Genomic DNA, 24,353 nt, shown 5'->3' on the forward strand with positions numbered 1-24,353 from the left:
CATAATCAGAAATGCTCTTCATGACCCGGCCTGATTTCATCAGTTGTGTGAAACACCATGCAGACTCAGTTGATTACTTTGTCTGTGTAATGAATATTTAGCCCTTACTGACAACTAGTCTCACAATATATATATATATTTTTTTTAACTCACATCTTGAAATGCATTAACGTTTGTTAAAAAGAATAAATGAAACAAGTATAGAACTGCGAATGACTAGTTTTCACCACTGCTGCAGTTTCTCATCAGATGTCTCGATGATCAAGTAAATACTGTGTCTAAAAAGCATTATTAATTCATTTCAGACTCTTGTTTTTGATCTTGACGTCTTCTTTTTCATTAACCTCAAAAGGAAATCGTGCCTTCTCTCCATCGACTGACACCACGGTCCTGGTGACTACTGCTACTACTGATGTCATGAGGGAAAAATATAACCTTACATTCAACCGACCTAACACTTCATCTTCAGGAATGAATGCTAAACTAATGGAGGATCTTCCCTCATAGACCTGTGATGTGTGTGTGTGTGTGTGTGTGTGTGTGTGTGTGAATGGAAATAATGACTTCTCGTGTTTTCTTCTCTTCCTGAAAGCTTATGTAAGACTATTATACGTGGCTTAGGTTTATAAAAGAAACTGAATCTGCCGTTCTCTTGAACACAAGACGGAGACTGATTAGACAAATGAGCATCAGAGATGAGGATTGTTAGAAGAGATGGTCCATGGGAGTATGAGCACAGTGTTCCACCTAAATCGATTCATCATCCATCCATTCATTCAGAAAAGAAGACAGACTTTCTTGTTGTTTGTTAAAAATCCAAAGCTTGTACTGTACAGACAATAAATAGTCCTTGCAAAGGTAAGACATGATTCCCGTTCCTCATACTAACATCTATACAGCTGATATGAAACTCAAGTTTAGTAGGAGCCCAGAAACGTTCGGGGTGTCACTACAGCACCAACACTGGTGCGGGAAAAAGATTCAAAAGAGTCACATGCTTGACCCCCACCCGCCCCCCCGTTGGCATCAAAAGGCGACTGGTTAAAACAGTCCATTACAAAAAAACAACGAAAAGTCAGAGTCTTTCAAACAGTCTTCCACCGTCTCACAAGAGTCCCCTGAAGAAGAATAAAGGCTCAATAATCTACAGACTTGTAGCTGGACTGAGTGGAGTTTGAAGGGGTTTGAGCTTTTTCAGGCTGAAGCTCCAGAGACATAGCCTCCAAGGTTCACTAGCGCCCAAATATCAGGCCCTCCATGGAGCAGCCATGGACAGCCTCCTGAGGTCTGGGACTTCACAGAGACACCGTTAGCATGTTCTTCACGGAAGAAAGCTTGCTATGGTCGATGGAACCTGCAATGCAAAGGGAGAAGACACCTGTAAGACACCCAAAGAGCCAACTATCATCCATCGAATGTGTATTAATAGAAGAGCAGTGTGTGTGTGTGTGTGTGTGTTCCACACAGAGCTCTGCTCAGCACAGGACTGGGACCCTGTTCAGCTATTTGTGCTCACAGAAATGAGGTCTAACGTAAAACAAACGTAAGCTGAATGTGAGCAAGCATTTGTTACACATGTCCGCAAGCGATTAAGTGTGCTTATTCTGCAAACTCTGCACTTTCAGGACAGTGGAGATAGGGCTATATTTAACCAACCTCCCATACTGATCTACTGTACTGTATGTGTCCTGCCAGAAATCATCTATTGTAGATGTGATGAACAGTTATGCAAACACAGAACATTATATAGAACCAGGCCATGTATAAATACACAAGGAAGTAATGGAAACACACACCGACCTTGTCAGGTGTTTGCTTGATGAATGAACCTCCATTTCATTGCTCTTGAACTCATTCAGCTCTTTGCGTATCGCCGCCTGAGAAACAACACAAGAATGAGCTGGACAACAGACACGCGTGAAGCAGGTCACTGGAAAGAAGATCAGCTGATGTTTTATAAATGATCTGTTCTGGTTTTGTTGACTTCACACAAGCTGCTCATGAGGAGGCTCACACAGAATCTTTATATAGAAAAATTTGGGGTCAGTAAAATTTGTAAATATTTTAGCAAGAAGTCTGTTTTGCTCACTAGGCTGCAGTTATTTGATCAAAATACAATAATATTGTGAAACATTAATTTCAATTTAGAAAAGCTGTTTTCCATTTGAATATCTGTTAAAATAGAATTTATTTTCAGCCTCATTCCTCCAGTCTTCAGTGTCACATGATCTTCAGAAATCAGAATAATATGATGATTTACTGCTCAAGAAACATCTCTGATTATTAACTACTGAATATTTTTGTGGAAACAGTCATACTTTTAATTTTTCAGGATTCAGAGATGAATAGAAAGTTGCAACATTCTAAATTTCTTTAAAGGGATACTCCACTCCATTTTCATCCGAAATATCTTAAATTCTGTTCCAAAGATGAACAAAGCTTTTACAGGTATGGTAATATACCTTTAATGTTACTTTTGATCAATTTTATGGATACTTGCTGAATAAAATTATCCATTGCTTTAAAAAATGCTTGAATAGTCCATATTTTGTCTAATATGATAATACTGTTGGGAACTGTTTAATACAACTTATAAATGTATAAATAAAATAAATCCTTTCTGTAGATTCCACAAATTTCTCCAAAAATAAGAACAGAAAATGTGAACTTCGCAGACCATTTGGGCCTAGATTTTATCAATCAAACATATATATATATATATATATATATATATATATATATATATATATATATATATATATATATATATTATTAATGTGTTCTAAAATACAACAAAACCTAGAGTTCTGCTGTTTGTTCTATCAAATGTATCGCTGTGTGGTGGTCTGTAGTGGGTTTGTAATGCACACACCTTGTCTGCAGCAGATAGTCTGGTCCAGGGCTTGTCTGCTCTCCTGTCGTAATCCTGAGCTTTGGCCACTTCCACATAGTCACTGAAACGGATCAGAATCTTTCTGTCCCGCAGCTCGTCAACGGTGGGCCGCTGGTTGAGCTGCAAACACAAGAATAAGACAGAGGTGTAGTCAAAGAAAAAACGTTCAATTCTGTACAGGATGAGCTGTGTTTGAACCGATTAAACACAAAGACTATTGATCGCCCCATGATCCAAATCAAATACAAATATTCTGATTCAGGATGTCCTTGTTATTATTAATAAATGCAACTGTATATTTACTGCTGGATATCTGTTAATCCACTCAGGGGTGTGCGTTACAATGATTTGACCACATTTAAGTGGCTTTACCTCAACACTCTTGACTTACTGATTTGATCAAATCAAATTTGTGATTTTTTTCTCTTAAGAATTATAATCTGAAATTATTACGAATTGTTTTAAAACTGTCATTCTTTTTGACATATGACGTTTACAGGCTTTTGACTGTTATTACAGCAGTACTAGTGTCTTTCCTCAGAGGACAGAGGGAATACTGCAGGCTGAGCAGACAGCAAGTACACGTTACTGTTTGATATTTTTGTCAGGATTCACTTACCTTTCTGTTAAGCCTTTGCTTGATTTCCCTTCTCTCCTCTTGCTCTGTCTGGTCATTCCTCTCTGCAAATCCACCAAAAATAATAATCACAGATGAGAAAAAGCATGCACTATTGCTGGAAGAGGTTTTCCTTCAAATGTCAGTGTATTCAATATGTGTATGATTTGTTTTTGTTTTTTTAAATAAAACTTCTCATGCCTTGGTTCAATACTAAAATCCGATCCTGAAGAATCTCCTGTCCCAGCTTACAATACCAGAGCGCCAGATTACAGCATCTTTAATAGGCTTTAACCTTTCACAGCACAGGATAACATTGATCTCGTACATTTCCCTCTGTCAAATACGTGGATTATCTGAATCTCTGCTGTGAAGGACTTAGACGCACGTGTCTATCTAGTCTGATTGAACTACGATAAACCACTTCTGAAAACACGTTTAATATTCCTGTCACATCAGGACTGTCTCCTTGCTGCTCGTCCTTGCTTTGATTAAATGTGTGTCTGGAATCCCAGTGGTTTGGGGCTGAGGGAGTGTTTGGAGCATGTGCACGCGGACAGGTGGAGAGATCAGCCCAAGTCAGCAGACAGCTGCTCAGAGTCAGACACAGGTGCCGTGCCTCATCACAGGGACACATGCTGAAGTAGACTATCCTAAAAACTGCGTCTGATTTCTGTAGAATTCCAGTTACACTGATGAAGAAAGGCCTAAATGTCTTATAAATGTAACTTGTGATTTAAACAATGTGAAAATCCTCCCCTGAAATCACTCAGTTTGACTCAGATTGTGGTCATGTGTAGACCTGTGTAATCTCTGCCAGCCTCACAATCTGTAATCACTGATATCATTGTGTGGAGCTCCAGACAGATTGCCTCTATAATCTCTCAGCTGAAATTACATACAAGCCTCCCTCAGATTATTATATATTATTATACCCCGAATTATAGAGACTGTTACAGAAGAAATACAGAATTATACATTTATAGAGAAATACATTGAAAAATATTTAGTGTTGAAAGAGTTTTCCCTCAGAAAATGACAGTAGATTTCAAACAATCACAAAGAAAAAGCAAGTGAGATATTAAATGTGAAATTTTGAAGTAGAAAAACTGAAATGGTATTTTCATATATTTTTTTTTATTTTATTCACTACTGGAAAAATGCATTGGCTGCACATATTGTATAAAAACACAATTGCAATAGAATTTCAAGCAATACGCTTATGTTATTAGTCAACAGGCAGGTGACAAACATTATTTCCACAGAAGAAAAGGTCTGGTCTGACAGGTGCTACTCACGTTTGAGGATGTTCCGGCTCTCCAGCTCCTCCACCGCCGGTCTCTGACTCAGTCTCCTGCGGAAAAACACCAAAATCACGTTCTGGACCATGTTGAAGTGTCTGTGTCAGTCTGTGTGCAGCAGCGCGCTCGCGTGAGTGTGTCGGTGTCAGCGGGGGTCCCGCGATCCGCGCATGTTACGGGGAAACCCTGCCTCCCATCTCGCGTCTAAACATCGCCCAGCATCTGCGTGTCTAAAGCACTCCCACATCGGGGAAGATCACGAGGTTTATTATTATCTGTGCTTGAAAATCCCTGATTTCACGGAATGGAGAGAACGGAACTTGCTCGAGGGAGCGCGGTTACCACACGAAAGCCTCATCGACGAAGAAAAACGTCGGTTTGTATCAAAATGTATTAGAAAAGAGTGAAAAAGATGAAGTGGAGACGCAGATGAGCATCTGCTCCTGAGTTCTCTGAAGTCTCAGAGTGGTGTGATCCTGGAGATCCTTTACGCATCATTTATAAAGGGGGCGGCGCGTGCGGGAGAGATCCCCACGCACACTCAGTGCGCGCGCACGAGGAATATGCTGCAGTCAGGGAAAATACAACCTCCATCCACACCTCTGATGGATGCTTTAATATCGATACAATATTAATGTTGATCTCAACGCGCTGTATAAAACTACACACCAGTAAATTGCACAAGGACATTTCTGGGAGTGAAAAGCATCGGCGCATCGCTTTAGTTCACTCAGAGAAGAAGGGTAAAATTATGTAATCGTTCAACTTATTTAAGCAATAATGTGCTTTTATGATATTTAGAATCCTATAATGCTGAACGCTTCTCACAACCTTTGAATTTCAAAGATATATCTCATAGAGTGCTGATTATTTCAGACAACATTTCCCAAACTTGTTCTTCTTTACTTTTTCACATCCTTTCTCACACTTTGAAAAGTAAATAGTGAGTTGTAATATCATTGGGGGAAAAAAGTAATAAATAAACATATTTGACACATCTGATCAATGAAACCAAACTGATCTTGTTCTGTTTGTCCTGAAAGATAACAATGGCTAAGAATAGTCCTTACACTGAAATGAATGATCTGCTCAGTTATTATAGACCACCCTGCAAACCCCCAGGACACTGGAGCCCTGGGTGACCACTTATATCACCTAAATGATGGGACGCTTCATATCACCTCCTCACTGCTAGATGACAGCTGTGATGAACACTTTAATTGTCACGGCACAACAGAACACAATGCCTCGAATCATAAAGATGGCAGGCTTAAGGCTGACCTGCACACTGCTGTTAAAAACAAAAACACAAAACACAGTTCCATATTTTTTAATCTTGCCTGATTGGCCGAGCCAAAAGAAGATTAAACTGAGCCGAGCCGTCCAGGCTCGAACCACATTCAAAGAAGCCTTTAAATGCACACACTGTGGGAAAACCTTCAATAATACTACTGTAGATAAATTAATAAAGTTGAATTCCAGTTAAAAGCCTCTAAAATCAAGCATTTATTTCTGAAATATACAAAATGTGCTATCCAGAGAGTGCTTATGGAGAATTGGCTATTCAGAGAAATGTATTCATCAGCTCAATACAACATCTCGAAGGTTTTTCGTGGATTTCGTGGATTTCTGGATTTCGTGGCCTGCCGTTGTCCAGCGAGCTGTGTGTTAATGCCGAGCCTCAGCAGAGCGGCCGGAGATATGAAGGAGGCTTCAGACAGTCTCTGACTGCATGGGTGGCCATTACGGCTTTGATTGATGGCCAAGTGTGTCGTGGACACCCTGAGGGACAGGGATGCCAAGGACCATTACACAAGTTTACTTCCATGCTCAGGAATAGTTTGAACGTTTATGTAACTTCCGGGGTGCTTCTTCGAGTGCCATTTGTATGTGCAAAGAAATGAGATGAAATCATGTTTTGTTTTGTTTCTCGAAGACATGTAATATTACACTGTCATTTACAGTACTTAATGAAGAAGCTATCTATCCTATTACAAATACAAAAGAAGTTTCAACAAATTGTTGTTGAATAGTATATTTGTTGAACATCAAAGAAGCAATATCATAAACCTTGTTGATTAATTGAACAGACGGCTGTGTCATTACACATAGTTTTAACAGATGATTTATTAGTGTTTCTGACTTTTACTTCAATAGCAGAAATGATGTTGGTAAGTTGGTAAGCTTGATTGATTTCTGGGAATAATTTCAGTTTCTGTTTCAATTAATCTGTTAAACAAACAGATTCATATATTTGTATCATTCAAAATGGTCAAGTTAGTCTCCAATTATGATTATGGGGATCATCAAGATGAAAGAAGATGCTTAAGTTGATAAAAAACTGTAATATTGTGAAATATTATTAGTATTTATATTGTAATATACATATATATATACATATATAAATATAATTACATTTTACAAATATTATATCAATATATTTAGGATTTCCAGCATCTTTCCTCCAGTCTTCAGTGTCACATGACCTCCAGAAATCATTATAATAATATGATTTACTGCTCAAGAAACATTTCTGATTATTATTACGGTTGAAAATGGTTGTGCTGCTGGATAATTTTTTTTATATATATATATATATATATATATATATATATATATATATATATATATATATATATAAAGTTTGATGAACAGCATATATTTGATATATTTATTTTTGATCAATTTAATGTGTCCTTGCTAAAAAAAAAAAAAAATTCTTTAAAAAATATATCATACTGATTCAAAACAATAATGAATATGTAAATATTGCTGTTTGCAATTACTACATATATTTATATTGGTGCATAAACTGAAACTGCTTCAATATTCTTCCTAATACTGATTCATATAGCCAACATGGAACCCATGCCTCGATTACTACAACTCAATTCTTACTGTATTTTATTTATTTTACTATATTTCACTTGCAACACTAGCTGTTTATAATGATCCTCTCACATATGTCAAACAGAAAGACAGCCAAATATCAAGTTATTTTCTAAATGTCATACCTACTATACTATTTAGTAAATACATAAATAAAAGGCTTAGACATAAAAGCAATTTTATTCTAGGCTTGCTTTCAATAATTGATCAAATGTCCCGTCTGACCCCAGGTCTGCTCTTTAGAACAGAGCGAGATGTGAGACTGGGAGCTGGTGGCCTCCGTCTGTCCCAACATTACCCCCGACAGGAACAACATGAGGTCTGATCTTCAAACCGCTCCACATCTAAAGTCTTCTGGTGTACAGCTGGGAGGCACAACTAATTCAGCTGAATTACAAGAACTTTGATTTATTGACCCACTTTTAAGAAAGGCCGATTGGCTTACCTCACATGCATTATAAATACTATGAGAAAGCATATTTTCGTCATTCTTCGAGTTGGGTAAATTGAAACCAAACAAGATACTAATTGCTTCAAGCATTATTTTTGACCTATTCAGCTGTTTCCTTAAATAGATTGTATCCTCATGTGGCCAGAACTGGGAATGAACACAAATCGATTAGCTATTGGGTTGAAACAATGTCTGCCATAGGAGGAACTGTCTATATGTGGCCCACACAGCAACTCAGCCCTCTCCAGCGATTGATTTTCCAGTACTGGGATGTTTATAGCAAGCAGCTCAGTGAATTGGTGCTACATTAGAGGAATACTGTGTTAAGGCTGTTCAGCAGACAAACCATCACATATTTCTTTGCTATTTTGTAAATTTTGTCTAAATGCACCATCTCTTTTACACTTAATTTCCATTCTTTTTGAAATAACATGCACAGCTCAATCGTTCACAATAGGAAAGGGAATGCATATTAGGAAACTTAAGAATGTCAGTTGAATTCCCTTCTTGAAAGATTGAAACAGAATAGAAGATTTTGAAAGAATATGTAACTCTGATGCAATGGAATGTGGGCAGTGTTTAATTGGTGGTGTATGGTATTGTGCCTCTGATGACTCAATTAGCAAGCGTATTCAAAGGTAAATATAGCGCTTTCACTGTAGGATGGCAGCATATTATTCCAGGATCTGGGCTTTTCTTGGAGTTGTAAAGGCGATGTCACATCCGGTCCTAGTGTCACATGTTTGATATATAATAGTTATGAAGTCACCATGGATCCCAGGCATTGGGCCGTCGCCTGGTCGAGAAGCTGAGCTTAATTTAGCAGAGAGAATACAGGCCAGGAACACACAGTCAATCATAATGCTGCATGGGTAACTGATCCAAACCAGGAGAACACGCTTCAGTGCTGTCAGAATGTGTGACAGATTCAGCTTTGTTTTGTGGGATGATGAGTTTATTGTTTCTAAAAGTCTGTGAAATTATTTTTAAAAAATTGCCAAAATTCCAGAAATATATCATTGTAAATGTAAATGTAAAAAGAAAAACAATGACAAACTCTTTTGGTAGGGTTTTCTAAGGTACCAAATGTAAACGTGGGTCTGTTTTGTCCTAAGTAAGAGTAAGAGATTCTCAAAGAGAACATTAAAATAAAAACAAGCATTGCATGTCGCAGATGAAATGTCTGAAATATTCTAATGCTCTGGCAAATACCAGGATAAATGATTTAGGGTTTTACTGTAAGTGAGAGAAAATGATTCTCATAAAACATGAAGATACGATCAGTGGTCTTAAGTGAAAATTAGCAGGTTTCCAAAGAGTCGGGTGTGAGTTTAAAGTGGTCATGAAATGACAGATAACTCTCTTATAAAGACATACTTTAGATTTCACAACTCAAAACTAACTCTTCAGGTTAAAATATTAAGTATCTGGTCACAGTTTAGTTTTTGGAACCAACTCTCAGTATTAATAACTAGTTAATAGTGAGAATTTGTCCCTCAACTTAAGTGTTACCAATTATTATTTTCTATCCTTCTGAAACAGCAGAATTTGGAACTGGGAGAATTGCGACATCATAAATTCCCCTTGACTCGACTCTTAACATGTGTCATCATCGCATGTTATCAACGAGGAGCGTTCTGAACAAATCACTCTTGTTTATCAGTCACAAGAGTGTTAGATGAAGAAAGACACTTTTTGGTTCAAAATGGTAACACTGTATTTTAGTGGCCAGTTCTCACTATTATCTAGTTGCTTATTAGCATGTCTATTATTAACATATAGGTTGTTTATTAGTGCTTATAAAGCACTTATTCTGCATGACCATATTCTACATTCCTAATCCTACCCCAAACCTAAACTTAACAACTACCTTACTAACTATTAATAATTGGGAGTTTATTGAGGCAAAATCATAGTTAATGGATTGTTAATAGTGAGAATTGGACCATGAAATAAAGTGTTCAAGTACAGAGTTTCTTTGCCATAGTGGTTTACTGCTGTTTATGCATTAGTGAATCTAGCCAGAGACACTCCACTTCACACTTTTCCTGTATGATGTGAAAACCATCTGTTATCTGCTGCATACTCTTGATTATTTCATATACAGAAAGTGATCGTTCTCTTTATAATCGTTGGAGCAGTCGCTAGACAGAATTACTGTCATTTGACAGCGTTTCTAACTGTAGCTGAAAACCACTTACACTGTATATCATGGTACAGATCCTGATAATGACTTATTTCCACTTGACAATAATGAAACAGGTGAAACAAGTCCCTAAGACTAACAATATCTACAGTAGATAGCAGAATGTAACTTGGGAGATGCTCTTATGACTTCACCGTAATAAACAACCACCTAGCAACTATCCAGATCACTCTAGCAACACATAACAAGCATGGAAAGCAAAGGCCACTCAAATAACGTGCAGACAGGAAATTTCTGTGTGGTTTTCTTGTTCCTGTTTGCAGTAGCACCTCTGTGCTGTAACATGGCAACACTGTACGATGCTCTGCTCACATGCTCTGATAATAATAGCATCGTAGGACCAGACGTTATTTGGATAATTAGTCAAAACACAGTCATATCTGCATATATTTTGTTGCGTAGAACTGAATAAAAATAATATATATATATATTTAATATTAATGTATTAAATTATTAAGTTAAATTAAAAAGTCTTACATAATTACTTTACATTATTAAATAAAATAATAAATAATTATTACAAAGCATTTTCTGTTTCAGTTTTTGGTCAAGTGCATCCAGAATTTTCGGTTTCGGTTTCGGTGCATCCCTAACCCGGGACACTTCAGCAGTGTGTAGAGTCCCTTTCGTTCACTCCCATGTCATCAAAAACTCTAATGAGACAGAGCCACATGACTAAACCTAATCAGCACAGGAACAGGTTCACGGTGAACTGGAGCATATGCTTGTACTGAACATGAGAAACAGAAATCAGTCAGTCTGGGCAGTGATCTGGTCACCACAGTATGTAGCAGTATGGTAGATTGTGCCTTGCTTCGCAGGTTGTACTGTACAGAGGCTTTCTGAGGAACATCGATTAATGTTTCAGCAGATAAAAGAGAGACTCCTCTACATTGCCAATAAAACACATATCCAGCCACTGTTGCCTAGCAACTCCAGCTGCCACTGAAAGCTGTGAGAGGGTAATGAGGCCCGTGTGCACCGAGTCGTGATGTGGCTATAAACTGTTCCTTCTAAAAATAGCAACGGACTTTATTTATACATTGGGTGATTTCTGGAAGAAGGAACTATTCTAGACTACATATTCCCCTGCATTGTGCACAACAGCATGACATTCATGTGATGGGTGTCAGTTTATAGTCACATCATGCCGATTTAGATTTTCCTTTAGAAGGCATTGCAGTTTTCAGAGTTGAACATATTCCATTGTTAAAATACTTCACTAAAAACATTGGGAGATAGACGAGACCTCTGTTTTCAGCCTCTTAAAAACATAGTCTGCTGATCCTTCAATCACTTGCAGATTTACAGATCTATTGTTTAAATGTTTTATCTACAGAATAGAGCGCTGACAAATAAAGCTGATGCCCTAATGGAAACCTAAGTGTGAATCTGGCTGTGGTTTTGTGGAGCATCTGTGAGTGGGCGTCTTGTTATTTTAGCATCGAGTCGTTGCCACACTGTAAAACCCGACAAGTTAACTTAACTCAAATCGTTTGAGTAAACCGATTGCCTTGACTGTAATACCCGACAAGTAAACTTAACTCAAACGGTTTGAGTAAACAGATATCCTTAAGTTATGTTAACTCAAACTGTTTGAGGAAACCGATTGCCTTAAACCATTTAAGTTGAAAAAACTAACAGTTATGAGTACTCTGAACTTAATTCAGTTGAGTTCACTGAAAGAAGATATACATTGCAATTAAGTGATTAAGTGATTAATTGAGCTTTAGTGATGAACACCTGCTGTTAACAAACAGAATTACTGAAGAAAAGAGAGAAAGGAACAACAGCTGACTTCAGATACAGCCTCACTCAAACCTGACAAGTTATGTTAACTCAAACCATTTGAGGAAACTGATTGCCTTAAACCATTTAAGTTGAAAAAAACTTACAGTTACGAGTACTCTGAACTTAATTCAGTTGAGTTCATTGAAAGAAGATATACATTGCAATTAAGTAATTAAGCGATTAACTAAGTGCTGACTGAGAATTAGTGATGAACAGCTGCTGTTAACAAACAGAATCACTGAAGAAAAGAGAAACACAAGAACTACTACAACTGACTTCAGACACAGACTTAGATGAAATCAACTGAAATAAAATACAGGAAATCTCTCAAGATCTGATTAAACAACCCCACAAACAGCATCACCAGCTCCATTTATTAATAACCAGACTGACTTTATTTCTGTCAGACGTCTACAGAAGATCTTATTGAGAATGAACTAAGGTTTAGATGTTGATTTATTGTTTCATTTGAAGTAACCATGTTAGAGATCAGTGTTTGCTTTAGTTGGGCTCTTGACCCTTGATTTCTGTCTTAGTTTTTTCTTTGGCTGTTATAACCGTGTGTTTCTAAAACACATTTGTTGTAACTCAAAAGCCCAGAAGAAATGCCATCAGGTGTTAACCTGTACCTAGATGTAGGTTGTTATACTTTATATAGGTGATGATAATTATTCATTATTGTTCACAAATATCGATCGGTCTAATCGGAGTCTAATCTCTGATGAAACAAATGTGTAATTAGTAGAAGACGACCTAATAAAAATGACACTAAGAGCCAGTGATTATGTGATAGTTAATATAAAAATGACTTCATAAACATTGTGTACACATACATTTGTCTTCTATTCCAGTAACTGGTCAAACACAGACATCAATAATCAGAATATGAACCTCAACAATGGTGACAAAAAAAACATGCTGCAATGCATGCTGGGTACTATTGTAGTAAAAAACTCATCCATGGCGCCCAGCATGCTCTGCAGCATTTTTATTTTATTTTTTTATGGTCACCATTGTTGAGGTTCATATTCTGATTATTGATGTCTTTGTGTGACTGTTTGACACCGTAGAAGATCAAACTGTTTGGAAAGTCTTTGTATTAACTGCTTATTACAGAACCACTGGCTTTCGAATCACTTTTACTATAATAAGTCAAATTACACAACCCAAATTTCATCAGAGATTAGACTCCTAGCAGTTGCATAATAATATATATAATTGGTTGTTATACCAATATAAAGTAAAACAACCTACATCTAGGTACAGGTTAACACCTGATGGCATTTCTTCTGGACTTTTGGATTATAACAAATGTGTTTTAGAAACACACAGTTATAACAGCCAGAGAAAAGACTAAGACAGAAGTCAAGGGTCAAGAGCCCAACTAAAGCAAACACTGATCTCTAACATGGTTACTTCAAATGAAACAATAAATCAACATCTAAACCTTAGTTCATTCTCAATAAGATCTTCTGTAGACGTCTGACAGAAATAAAGTCAGTCTGGTTATTAATAAGTGGAGCTGGTGATGCTGTTTGTGGGGTTGTTTAATCAGATCTTGAGAGATTTCATGTATTTTATTTCAGTTGATTTCATCTAAGACTGTGTCTGAAGTCAGTTGTAGTAGTTCTTGTGTTTCTCTTTTCTTCAGTGATTCTGTTTGTTAGCAGCAGCTGTTCATCACTAATTCTCAGTCAGCACTTAGTTAATCACTTAATTATTTGAATGCAAAGTTTTAAAACTTACAGGGTTTAAATCAAGGTAATCTGTTTACTCAAACGGTTTGAGTTAAGTTTACTTGTCAGGTTTTACAGTGCACAAAACGAAGATGCAGCATCGCACACTAAACAGCCAGCTGTCATATTCTCCCTGTCTCTATCAGGAGCTGCGCTCTGCTCCCGTGAACGGCGAGCGTTTGCAGAGGACGGCCGCTGAGGTCTGTGTGTATGGCCATGCATAATTCATCAGCTCGCCTGTCTATATTTAGCCACAGCGTGAGTCCTCACTGTTTGAGAAGGGCTATTGATAGTAAGGTCATGCCAAGAAGGGCACGAGGATCTGCCATGGAGACGGTCACAGGCAGGATGTGAGTTCATTACAGCAAGCCAAGGTCGACAGGGAACAGTGGGTCACTATGACAGGATGGGATTGGAAATTGGCAGCGTGGCGGGCTGTGAGAGGGCTGAATGCAATCTCTTCCCTCCTGGAGGTAGCAACAGTGACGTAGAGGATTGATCTGTTGTCCTGCTCTGGTTTTTCAGTGCGACTGACAATGCAGCAGACTAAAAATAGCAGAGAGGGATCCCCCTTCCCAGCCGCCTGCTTTTGGCGCAGTCTGGCACAATGCAGATGCTGATGTGCCCAAAACAGTGTTACACAAGAGCATGTACAAAGAATGAGAAGATCATGTCAGTTGATTCAAACGACCAGACAGAGCTTTATTTCCTAACCAGGCTACAGCCAGATCTTTTACAAAATATAACAACAAACTGTACAGTACTCAGTACTCCTAGCTTTAATAACAGACCATCTATACTCTATTTAAGTAGTACTGCAATGCCTGAATCTCCAGCCACTTGTTAAATGATGGATATATAAATATATATGGTCGAAAAATAATTCCAATAAACTTTTTTATTTGAAAATTCTCATTTCGAGAGCTGTCCTGCCACAGATTACTGCCATATATTTCATTGGCAACTAGCTGAAATAAAACCAGTTAATAATAATAATAATAATAATAATAATAAACATTTTATGTCAGTTAATGTTTTTGTTGTTTGTTGTTGTTGTTGTTGTTGTTGTTTTAGTTAACCCTATACTAGCTGTGAGTCAACTGCATGTGAATATGAATATATGCCGATATGTTTTCTTCTCTATTATTCAGTCAGCTTAATAATTACTGATGCCATGATTGGCAGAGAACACAAATGTCTGTTAGCTGAAAGAAGACAGAGGCAAACAGTACTAACTTTCATTAAGACGAAGATGTTGATATGATATATATACAGTAATATAGGTCAATACATAAGCTGCCATTTGGTGCTGAATCAAAGCATACTCAAAGAAATGAACATAGAAAGTGAGATCTCTCAACTGTTTCACCTGTCTATAATGAGAGAGCAAATGGAGACTTTGTGTAAGTTTTGCACATTCTGTGTCAGATTCACCACAATTCAGAGACTGCAATGTGAAGCACATTTTTCATCAAATTCTTCCATGACCAAATGATCGATACTTCCACAAAACACAATTAAGATCACATTAAGTCTCTTGAGCTATTAAACCACCTGGTACCCAGAACATATTGGTCAGAGCAGCATGTTTGGCCTCTGCTGAAAACCAGGGCATCAGATTTCTGTTGACCAGTCATTGTTGCTAAAGATGATCTCCCAGCACCAGACAAAACAGACAATGTGCACACTGCTGTCTCTGTGACGGGGGGGAGCAGCACCTGTGTTTACCCAGCATACTCGCAGAGCTCCGGTTACACGGCCGCCCGGTCTGATCTGGGTCCTCTGCTGTGGGCTTTCTGAGTCTGATTCACTGCTGAGCGCATGGATCATGTCAGCTGTTCACGTGTTAACTATGCACCAGTTTCTTAAGTTCCTGTAACACTATAAAGTTCCCTTCAAATCTGGTCACCCAAGCATCTGCTTTTACTTCTGTATGCAAAACATTGATCTAGTTTAGAGGGTTTCAACATTTACAGATCCAGGGATCCCCCACCAGACCCCCAGCCAACATAGGGAACCCCAGAAAAAAAAGAAAAAAAAAAGGATTTTCTTAGTAAAACTTTATAATAATATCACATTAATACATTATATAATGCATAAGACACAAGTAGTGAATAATCAGAAGTATTATTTATTTAAACTATTCAACCAGAAACCACTGATATTTATTTATATATATTTTGCTATCAATACCAGTTATTTATTTATATTATTACTAATGGTCATACTTAAAAGTTAAAAGGTTACACATAAAGGCTGGAATACACTACACAACTTCTTAAATTATATTTAATAAGTCACAAGTTGGTCAGGGTCAGGCTCATCACAACGCCCTCCCTCACCTGAATATTAATCATCAGCACCTGTTCACCATCCAATTATCAATCTTCCCCAGCACTATAAAGGCACACACCTCGGATCCTCAGTTGTCCGATCTCGTGACTACCCAGCGAAATATTGCCCTGCTAGTTACTTGAGTTGACTCCTACTAATACTAACCATTTGTGTTTACCTTCTCTCTCAGTGATCTGCCTTCTCCATCCAGTGGTCCCAGTTACTCTCCAGTGTTACCTCTATCAGTATCTCCTCTACTCACCATCGCCGAGGAGTGTGCTAACCATCCACCACTCTGGTCACCATCCTCGATGACTCTGGTCACCCCATCCAGCGAGTTGATACCCATTGACAAGGATCCTCCTTCAATCTCCATTCACTATTCACCCACTGTTATATTCTGCTTCCTTCAATAAATGCCAGTTTCCACCAATCCTCTGTCCCAGTCCATTTGTTACAGAAGATCGGACAGGAAAAGCTGAGGATGAGCAAAGCCGATCCTTTTCAAGACCTGGTGGATTCGTTGCGGCAGTTACTGATATCTCACTCTGCCACCCAGCTTCTCCGGCAAGGACTCATCAACCACAACGAACCAATGCAAACCGATAGCCATCGTTTAACACCTACTGAGCGACAGAGGCGGGTGACCCAGGGACTATGCCTCTACTGTGGCTCAGGAAACCACCTCATCCTGGCCTGCTCCCTTCACCCACCACGGCCAGCAGTGAGTTATATCCAACCATCACCTATTAAGATGAATCCACTCACCACCATTGTACAACTTACTGCTGACAACATCACTCTTCCAGTTACAGGGTCACCCGGGAACTTTATCTCAGGGAACCTCTGCCGCCAGCTCAAGCTATCAGCCAGCACAACCAAAACTACACTAATCACCATCACCGGAAAACCCCTTAACCTTCCTAGTGTTGGAAGAATCAACAGCAGACATCATTCTCAGTTGTCCGTGGCTGGTACAACATAACCCAGTCGTCTCCTGGTCAACAGGTGAAATCCTCCGGTGGGATGACCAGTGTTTCCCATCCTGCTTCCTTCACAGACCCTCTCCACTGATAAGGACCTCTGAAGCCTTACCCATCAATGCCACCTCTGTTGAAAGCCCTGTTGATAAACGCTCCATTGATATTCCCACCTTGTTACCAAGAGTTCCAAGACGTCTTTTGCCCACACAAAGCCTCACAAGTTCCTCCTCACCACCCTTGGGATTGTGCCATTGACCTGATTCCAGGTGCGTCAGTGCCTCACAGGAAGATCTGCCTGCTCTCGCTTCCGGAACAGAAGGCCATGGAGGAGTACATTGAAGAGGCTATAAAACAAGGTTACATAGATCCATCCAAATCCCCGTCCGCTTCCAGCTTCTCCTTCGTGGCCAAGAAGGACGGAGGTCTGCGACCCTGCATTGACTACCGGGCATTAAACCAAGGTACAGTCAAATTCCAGTACCCTCTTCCCCTCGTCCCAGCCGCCCTAGAACAGCTCAGAAGAGCAGTCATCTTTTCAAAGTTAAATCTCAGAAGTGGATATAACCTCATCCGTATTCGAGAGGGTGATGAATGGAGGACCGCATTTGTGACCCCTACTGGCCACTACGAGTATAGGGTGATGCCGTATGGTCTAGTTAACGCCCCCTCAGTCTTCCAAGACTTCATGCATGAGGTGCTCCGGGAGTATCTCAACCACTTTGTTATAGTTTACATAGAGGACATCCTCATCTTCGAGGTGGAAGTGGATGCCTCGACCACCGGAATTGGAGCGGTATTGTCACAGCGGCAGGGGACCCCTCCAAGACTCCATCCATGTGCGGGAGCAGTAAGAGAAAAAACCAATCAGAGCTGGGATCCGTAACTTTTTTTTGTGTTCAAAGTATACAAAATGTATATAATAAGCGAGTACACCATGAATCCATTTTCCAAACCGTGTTTTTAGCTTGTCCTGAATCACTAGGGTACACCTATAATAAGTGTTTATATTCAGACTATTTTAGATTGCTTCAGGGGTACCGCGGCGGAGTAACCCAGTACCTTTGTGATTCTTCATAGACATAAACAGAGAGAAGTAGTTCCGGCTACGATGTTCTTCCGCAAGACGCAAGCAGTTCTGTTTATTAACCGCTAGAGCGCCAAAAGTTACCTACCGCAGCTTTAAGAGAATAGCGACAACCCGTTTAGACCATGCTCCAGGCTTGCTTAACGTTTTCCCATTGTTAAAATAGCAAAAGTGGATTTGGACATGACCTAAGTGCACCTTTAGTGCACTTCAGACCATGTGCTTAGACTGTTAAAATAGGGCCCAAAATGTTACCTCAAATCATACAGTTTCTTGACAACCTAACAATCACTCAAAACACTCTAGCATTGTATCAGTGAATTTTTCACATGCAATCACTTCATTGTAGTCAAAAAAAACTATAAGATAAACAATTATATATAAGTGATGTCGTGTCATGCCCAAATGAACATCATGTGAAGCCCATCATGTGCTGATTTCGTACAGTGACAAATTTCAGGGGTTCTGACACACACTCATCCATATGAAATCCTAACACTCTGAGACACGATATGAACCAGGATCCGTTCCTCTTAACACCTCAGTATAGTTCACCCTCACCATTGTGTCCGAGATCGATCTGCATGCGTTCGGTTGTGTAAGTGGAGGCCTTACATAAGCAGACTCCCAGAGGAGTGTGAGTTACCCATCCGAGACTGAACGCACACACTAACTCCCTGCATACTTACACCTGTAACAACATGACAGAGGGCAACCCTTCAGCCAACATTTCAGAACATCTTAACATCCAGATTTCAACATCAGATTCCAACAATGGACTAAAGATTATAAACGACCATTAAAATCGAGCTCATAGCTGAATTTCCCAGCAGGGTTTTCATTAGCTGTCAGTTATAATCATCAAAATTAAAAGAAATAAACATTTGAAATATATCAGTCTGTGTAATGAATGAATATAATATACAAGTTTCACTTTTTGAATGGAATTAGTGAAATAAATCAACTTTTTGATGATATTCTAATTATATGACCAGCACCTGTAACTGTAGTAAATGTTGAATACACAACTAGTTTACATCTATGTTTTAGTTTGTACTGCAATTATACTAAAGGTATCCGTATATAGGTACTGTATACTGATAGTTTACAAATTAAATACTTATAGCAGTTTTAGTACACTCTGTACAGTCTCAGTAAACTACTTGTTTAGTAGTTTTATACTGTAAGTATACTAGCAAGTTTTCTTAAAGTTTTCAACTGTACATCATACTTTAAGTTCACTACTAGGTTCATATTAAGTATTAATTTGTATAATATTTTTTTTTATATGAATATCTGAACATACAAAAATCAAAAGAAAGAACAGAGTATCTGCTTGTAAACAAACAAACAAAATAAATTCTAGCGTAAATAATTATTTTTTATAAACACCTGAATAGTAAGTTTCATAAATAAAAAAGAAAGAAAGAAAGAAACATTTTTAACAAAAAGTTGAAAATAAAAATGTAGATGTAGTCATTCAACACCCCAAAGCTTGACAGTCATTACCTCTTCGTGGATCGACATTTGATTCTATAACGCTTCACAGTTTTGATCACGTTACATTACATGTGGAGCATCTGTTGTTTCGGTTTCTTCTTCGCTTGTGTTTTTGAAATTTAAGTCAAATATACTTAAATGTCATTTGAAGTATATTTGAAGTAGACTGAAAGTATACTTTCCTATTTTTAGTTTAAAGGAAGTTTACTAAAAGCACAATTGAATAAACTTATTTTCTGTAAGAGTAACTATAATCAGGACAGAGCTGGTCAGCTAATCTAAACATATAGAGAATTACAGTAATATAGCCTGGAAGAAAGAAAAGCTTGTATTACTTTTTTGATGTGTTGTTTTTTACAAAAAACAGTCTATCTGCTCATCAAATTTCAGAGACTCATTAAAAAAAACACCCAGAATTTTCACTGATGTCTTCACACAAGAAGACAGCCCACCAATATTTATTTTGGGACTATGAATTGAATCTGAAGGTCCAAAAACAATCATTTCAGTTTTACTCCCATTCAAATTCAGAAAGTTTAAAGACAACCAGGACTTAACATCTGACAAGCAAGCCATGAGAGTGTCCAGAACGTCTGAATTTCACTTTAAAGGCAGATAAACGTAACAATGGAATGACAACCCATACTTCCTGAAGACAGAACCAAGTGTGAGCATGTATCTGAAAAAAAGAATGGGAGCCAGAATGGATCCCTGAGAAACCCTGCATGAAAAATTTTTTTTACTGAAAAACAAAAAACAAAAAACAAGATGTAAACCAATTCAAGACACTTTAATGCCCGTGCAGTGCTCCAAATGGGCAATGAGAACATAGTGATATACCGTATCAAATGCGGCAGTCAAATCAAAGAGCACAAGCACAGCATATCTGCCAGAATCACAGATTACTAAAATAGCATTTGAAACTTTCAACAGTGCTTTCTCCAAAAGCTTATTGATAAATGCCAAATTTGAGACAGTTCTGAAGTTGGCTAACATTGTGGGGTCTAGGTTCTGCCGTTATCTAATGCCCCAAAAAAGTATGTCTTAACCCATCGTATGATTGACTACTGCAAATGTCAGAAAGATCGCAAACAGTACCTTTGTGCAATTATTCTAAACTTGTGTTCACCCCTGGGAAGAAAATGAAAAGTATATCAGGGCCTTGAAAATCCCTCCAACTTGCAATGAATGAGAATGAGCTAGAATGCTACGGAAACTTTGGGGTGGGATCTTCTTACCTGGCAAGTAAGCAACACCAAGTAAATACCCAGAATACCCTGGGAATAACATGCAACCCTGGCAACCACTCACAGAGCATAATACCTCATTATTACAAACAATTCTGCCACAAAAGTGTGAAATACTGCATATGTGTGTGTGTGGCATCACACGACACGTGGGTGCTTGTCTTCCAAAATCTCTCAATGGGAATTCGAGAGAGAGTGTCAGAGGAAGGCGAGACCCCTGCCAAACCTCTAGACTCTCAGTCAACTCATTATCGCTCCATGTGTTATTATTACATGCTAACTGCACACCACTCAGATGTGTGCACCTGAAAGCGACACTGACACTGTTCTTTTTTTTTTCATGTTAAGTACTGCAAAGCTGCTTGCTTTAAAGCAATCCATTCTATATAGCACTATACAGATAAAGCAGAAGTGCAAACATATCAGCATCACTGAGATCAGATGCTTTCTAAACTGCTCTTTTCTCACTGCCGTCATGCTTGTTGTGTTTATTTTTTCACCGAGAGGAAAACTTACAGCAGATATTTGTATAGTCATCTAAATGTCACTCTTAGCAGCACGGGTGGCATCAGGATGTTTGCAAATTATCAAACTTTCTTTATCCCCTAATGAAAAACAAAGCCAAAGAACGTTACCATGAGTATAATGGTGCCTTTACACCAAATAATGCCGTATATATACGCAAAAAAATAATAATAATAATTCTGCTTTTTGCGAACAAAAATAACGAATTGCAAAAGAAAATAAAGTATTGGGAGAAAAAAATTAAGTGTTGCAAACAAAAATAAAGAATAAATATATACACACTTTTTTGCGTATATATCTGGCATTATTTTGACTCCATATTCTTCTACTGGATTGCAGCAGGGTGCACTGAATTACAGTCTTGCACTACAATGCCACACTGGTCAAGCTGTGTTATTGCAGGCACCCTACATTAGGTCATTCAATATCCAATGACTATTTGCTGTCTATTGTTGTTTCATTCTCCACTAGTTTGTTGCTAAGTTGTCCCTTCTTTTTTGACTGCAAAACAACACCCAGCATCAGTGCTGCCACCAGCAGGAACAACCAATCAATGCTAAACAAATTCACTGCGCATGTGTGACTTGAGCTTTCACAGAAGACACAGGTAGAACAATCAGCCCAGCTTTAATAGAGCAAACAGTTGCTTAGTGGAAAGCATTGGCTGTTAGCAGTCTCTGCTATCATAAGCTTACTTCAGCAAGTCTCCAGTTATTTACAGCCATTGGGATTACACACACTGTTCTCATTAATGTTTTATTAGTTCACTTATAGTCACAGCTGAGGAGGAGGAACACACTGGAACCAAGAGGACACTGGCCGAAATGGCTGTTTATTACCCGGTCACTGAGGAGGCATAACCAGTTAATGACTTAAGCAACTTAAGCAAGAAACATAAATGATAAATGAGGACGCCTGAAGATGGTCTTATTTAATAGAATCCAAGGCAAGAAAACAAGAAACTAAATTCAAAGCAAGAATAAAAATACCACTGCGACACAAGCATGTATCACTGCTGTAAGGTTTACATGAGCAGGTTTACAAAGTCTGTGTTGATTAGTCTTTTCTCTAAATGAAATGGCTTTCAGACCACTTACGGTAAGCAGATGTCCTGTTTTGTATGGGATAGCTCTGTATTTTCGCAGGACATCTGGCCATCCTAAAAGCTGCATGGCCGAAAGCTTTCTGTAGAGCCAGACAAATGAGGTTTATCTGACTCTTGCTCTATGCAAATCTGTGACACCCTTAAATATCTAATCCGTTTACCTTTTGTAAGACCCACCCAATCAGATTCTCAACTGATTAATTTGAACAAATCTTTAAATAGATCATTTTTTTACAGCACAAAACAAATCTATAAACCCACTTTTTAAAATTATGAACGGGTCAGAGTTGAGGAATTGCAGAGTTTAGTTGGTCTTGGGTCAGACAATTTCCAAAACTACCATCAGACGCCACCTACATAACCACAAATTATTCCTAAGAAAAACAGCGTTTGCTATCATCCAGTAACAAACTCATGTGCCTGCTGTTTGCCAAACATCACTGGAACTTTTAGAGGAACTGGTTTCTGCAGTGAAATGAGTCCGAAACAAGGGACAGAAGTTCTGACTGATAAAAGGTAGCTCATCTCTCCGGACAAGTGTACTGATGGATGTGGGGCCTATGTTTTATTCAAAGTCCCCTAGACAGCTTGTTAGTAGACACAATGTCATAAACTACTAGTTAATGTTAAATCTACGACTGACTGACTCAGAAAGCCTAAACTGGTTGTAGTTGAATATTCTAGCAGAACAATGATCCAAAACACATATTTAAATCACTCACATCGCAAAAACTAGGAATAAACACAAAATGGTTCAGTGACTATAGAATTTTTTTTTTTTCCAGCTCATGTCAGTCTGTTGACTCAAACACCACAGAAAACAAAGGGTGTTCATATTAGAGTGTGATCGTTTTTGCTTGGGCTACACAGGAACGAAAGGAAATGTTGTAACTCCCCCCAATGGCTGAAGTGTGCTGTACTGAATACACTCATGACGTGCATTGACATTAAACTGGAGGCTATAATATTTGTTATGATTTTGAAAGAAGTATTTTCTGCTCACCAAGGCTACATTAATTATATCAGGAATACAGTAAAAGCAGTAATATTGTGAAATATTATTACTCTTTGAATGTATTTTAAATTGTAATCGATTCCTGTGCATGCTGTGCAGCTGTATTTTCAGCATCATTACTCCATCGTCAACATTTCTGATTAATATCAGTTTTGAAAACAGTTGTGCTGCTTCATATTTACTATGGATATATAGTTCAGAAGAACACTTTTAAATCAAATGAATGCATCCTTGCTGAATAAAAGTATGAACTCCTTAAAACCTTTGGACAGTAGTGTTTATGAAATGTGTGTGTATCAGCGAGACTCACTTGGCAAGCTTCATTTCGATCTGCTGGCGGATCTCCTGGCGTTCCTGATCGCTGCGCACAGGGAAGATGTTCCTGTCCTCCAGCTCCTGTTTGCTGGGTCTGTTACGCAGCTTCACTGCCAGAAGCTCTTTTCTGATTCGTGGTGGAAGTGTACCTGCACAGACCCAGATACACCTACACATGATCATTTATGATGGGGAAACTGACAAACAAGGGTTAACTATAGGCACATTCATAACCAGAGGCAACAGCTTTCATAACGTTCATTCTATATGATTTGATGTACTTCAGTCTGACTCTCAGTCCTATGTAGAATTTAGTAGCATTTCCACTATGACCAATCATTTTTGCTCCAAATAGTTTTTTT

At 38.4% G+C, this 24,353-nt stretch overlaps 1 protein-coding gene across 2 annotated transcripts in view; it reads right to left on the reverse strand.

Moving 5' to 3' along the window:
- Window positions 1-559: 559 nt before the first annotated feature.
- Window positions 560-24,353, reverse strand: part of LOC113054959 (phosphatase and actin regulator 3-like) — a 49,013-nt gene continuing 25,219 nt past the window's right edge. The window contains exons 8-13 of one of the 2 annotated variants that reach the window (XM_026220786.1): window positions 23,987-24,140; window positions 4,808-4,863; window positions 3,513-3,574; window positions 2,873-3,013; window positions 1,801-1,877; window positions 560-1,354 (exon numbers count right to left, since the gene is read on the reverse strand). In XM_026220786.1, coding sequence (XP_026076571.1) covers window positions 1,339-1,354; window positions 1,801-1,877; window positions 2,873-3,013; window positions 3,513-3,574; window positions 4,808-4,863; window positions 23,987-24,140 — 506 coding nt within the window. In that variant the 3' untranslated portion in view covers window positions 560-1,338. The remainder of the gene's footprint in view (window positions 1,355-1,800; window positions 1,878-2,872; window positions 3,014-3,512; window positions 3,575-4,807; window positions 4,864-23,986; window positions 24,141-24,353) is intronic. The other variant, XM_026220784.1, reaches the window with a different exon arrangement.

This window comes from Carassius auratus, chromosome 36, assembly GCF_003368295.1.
Source record: "Carassius auratus strain Wakin chromosome 36, ASM336829v1, whole genome shotgun sequence".
Taxonomy (NCBI): Eukaryota; Metazoa; Chordata; class Actinopteri; order Cypriniformes; family Cyprinidae; genus Carassius; species Carassius auratus.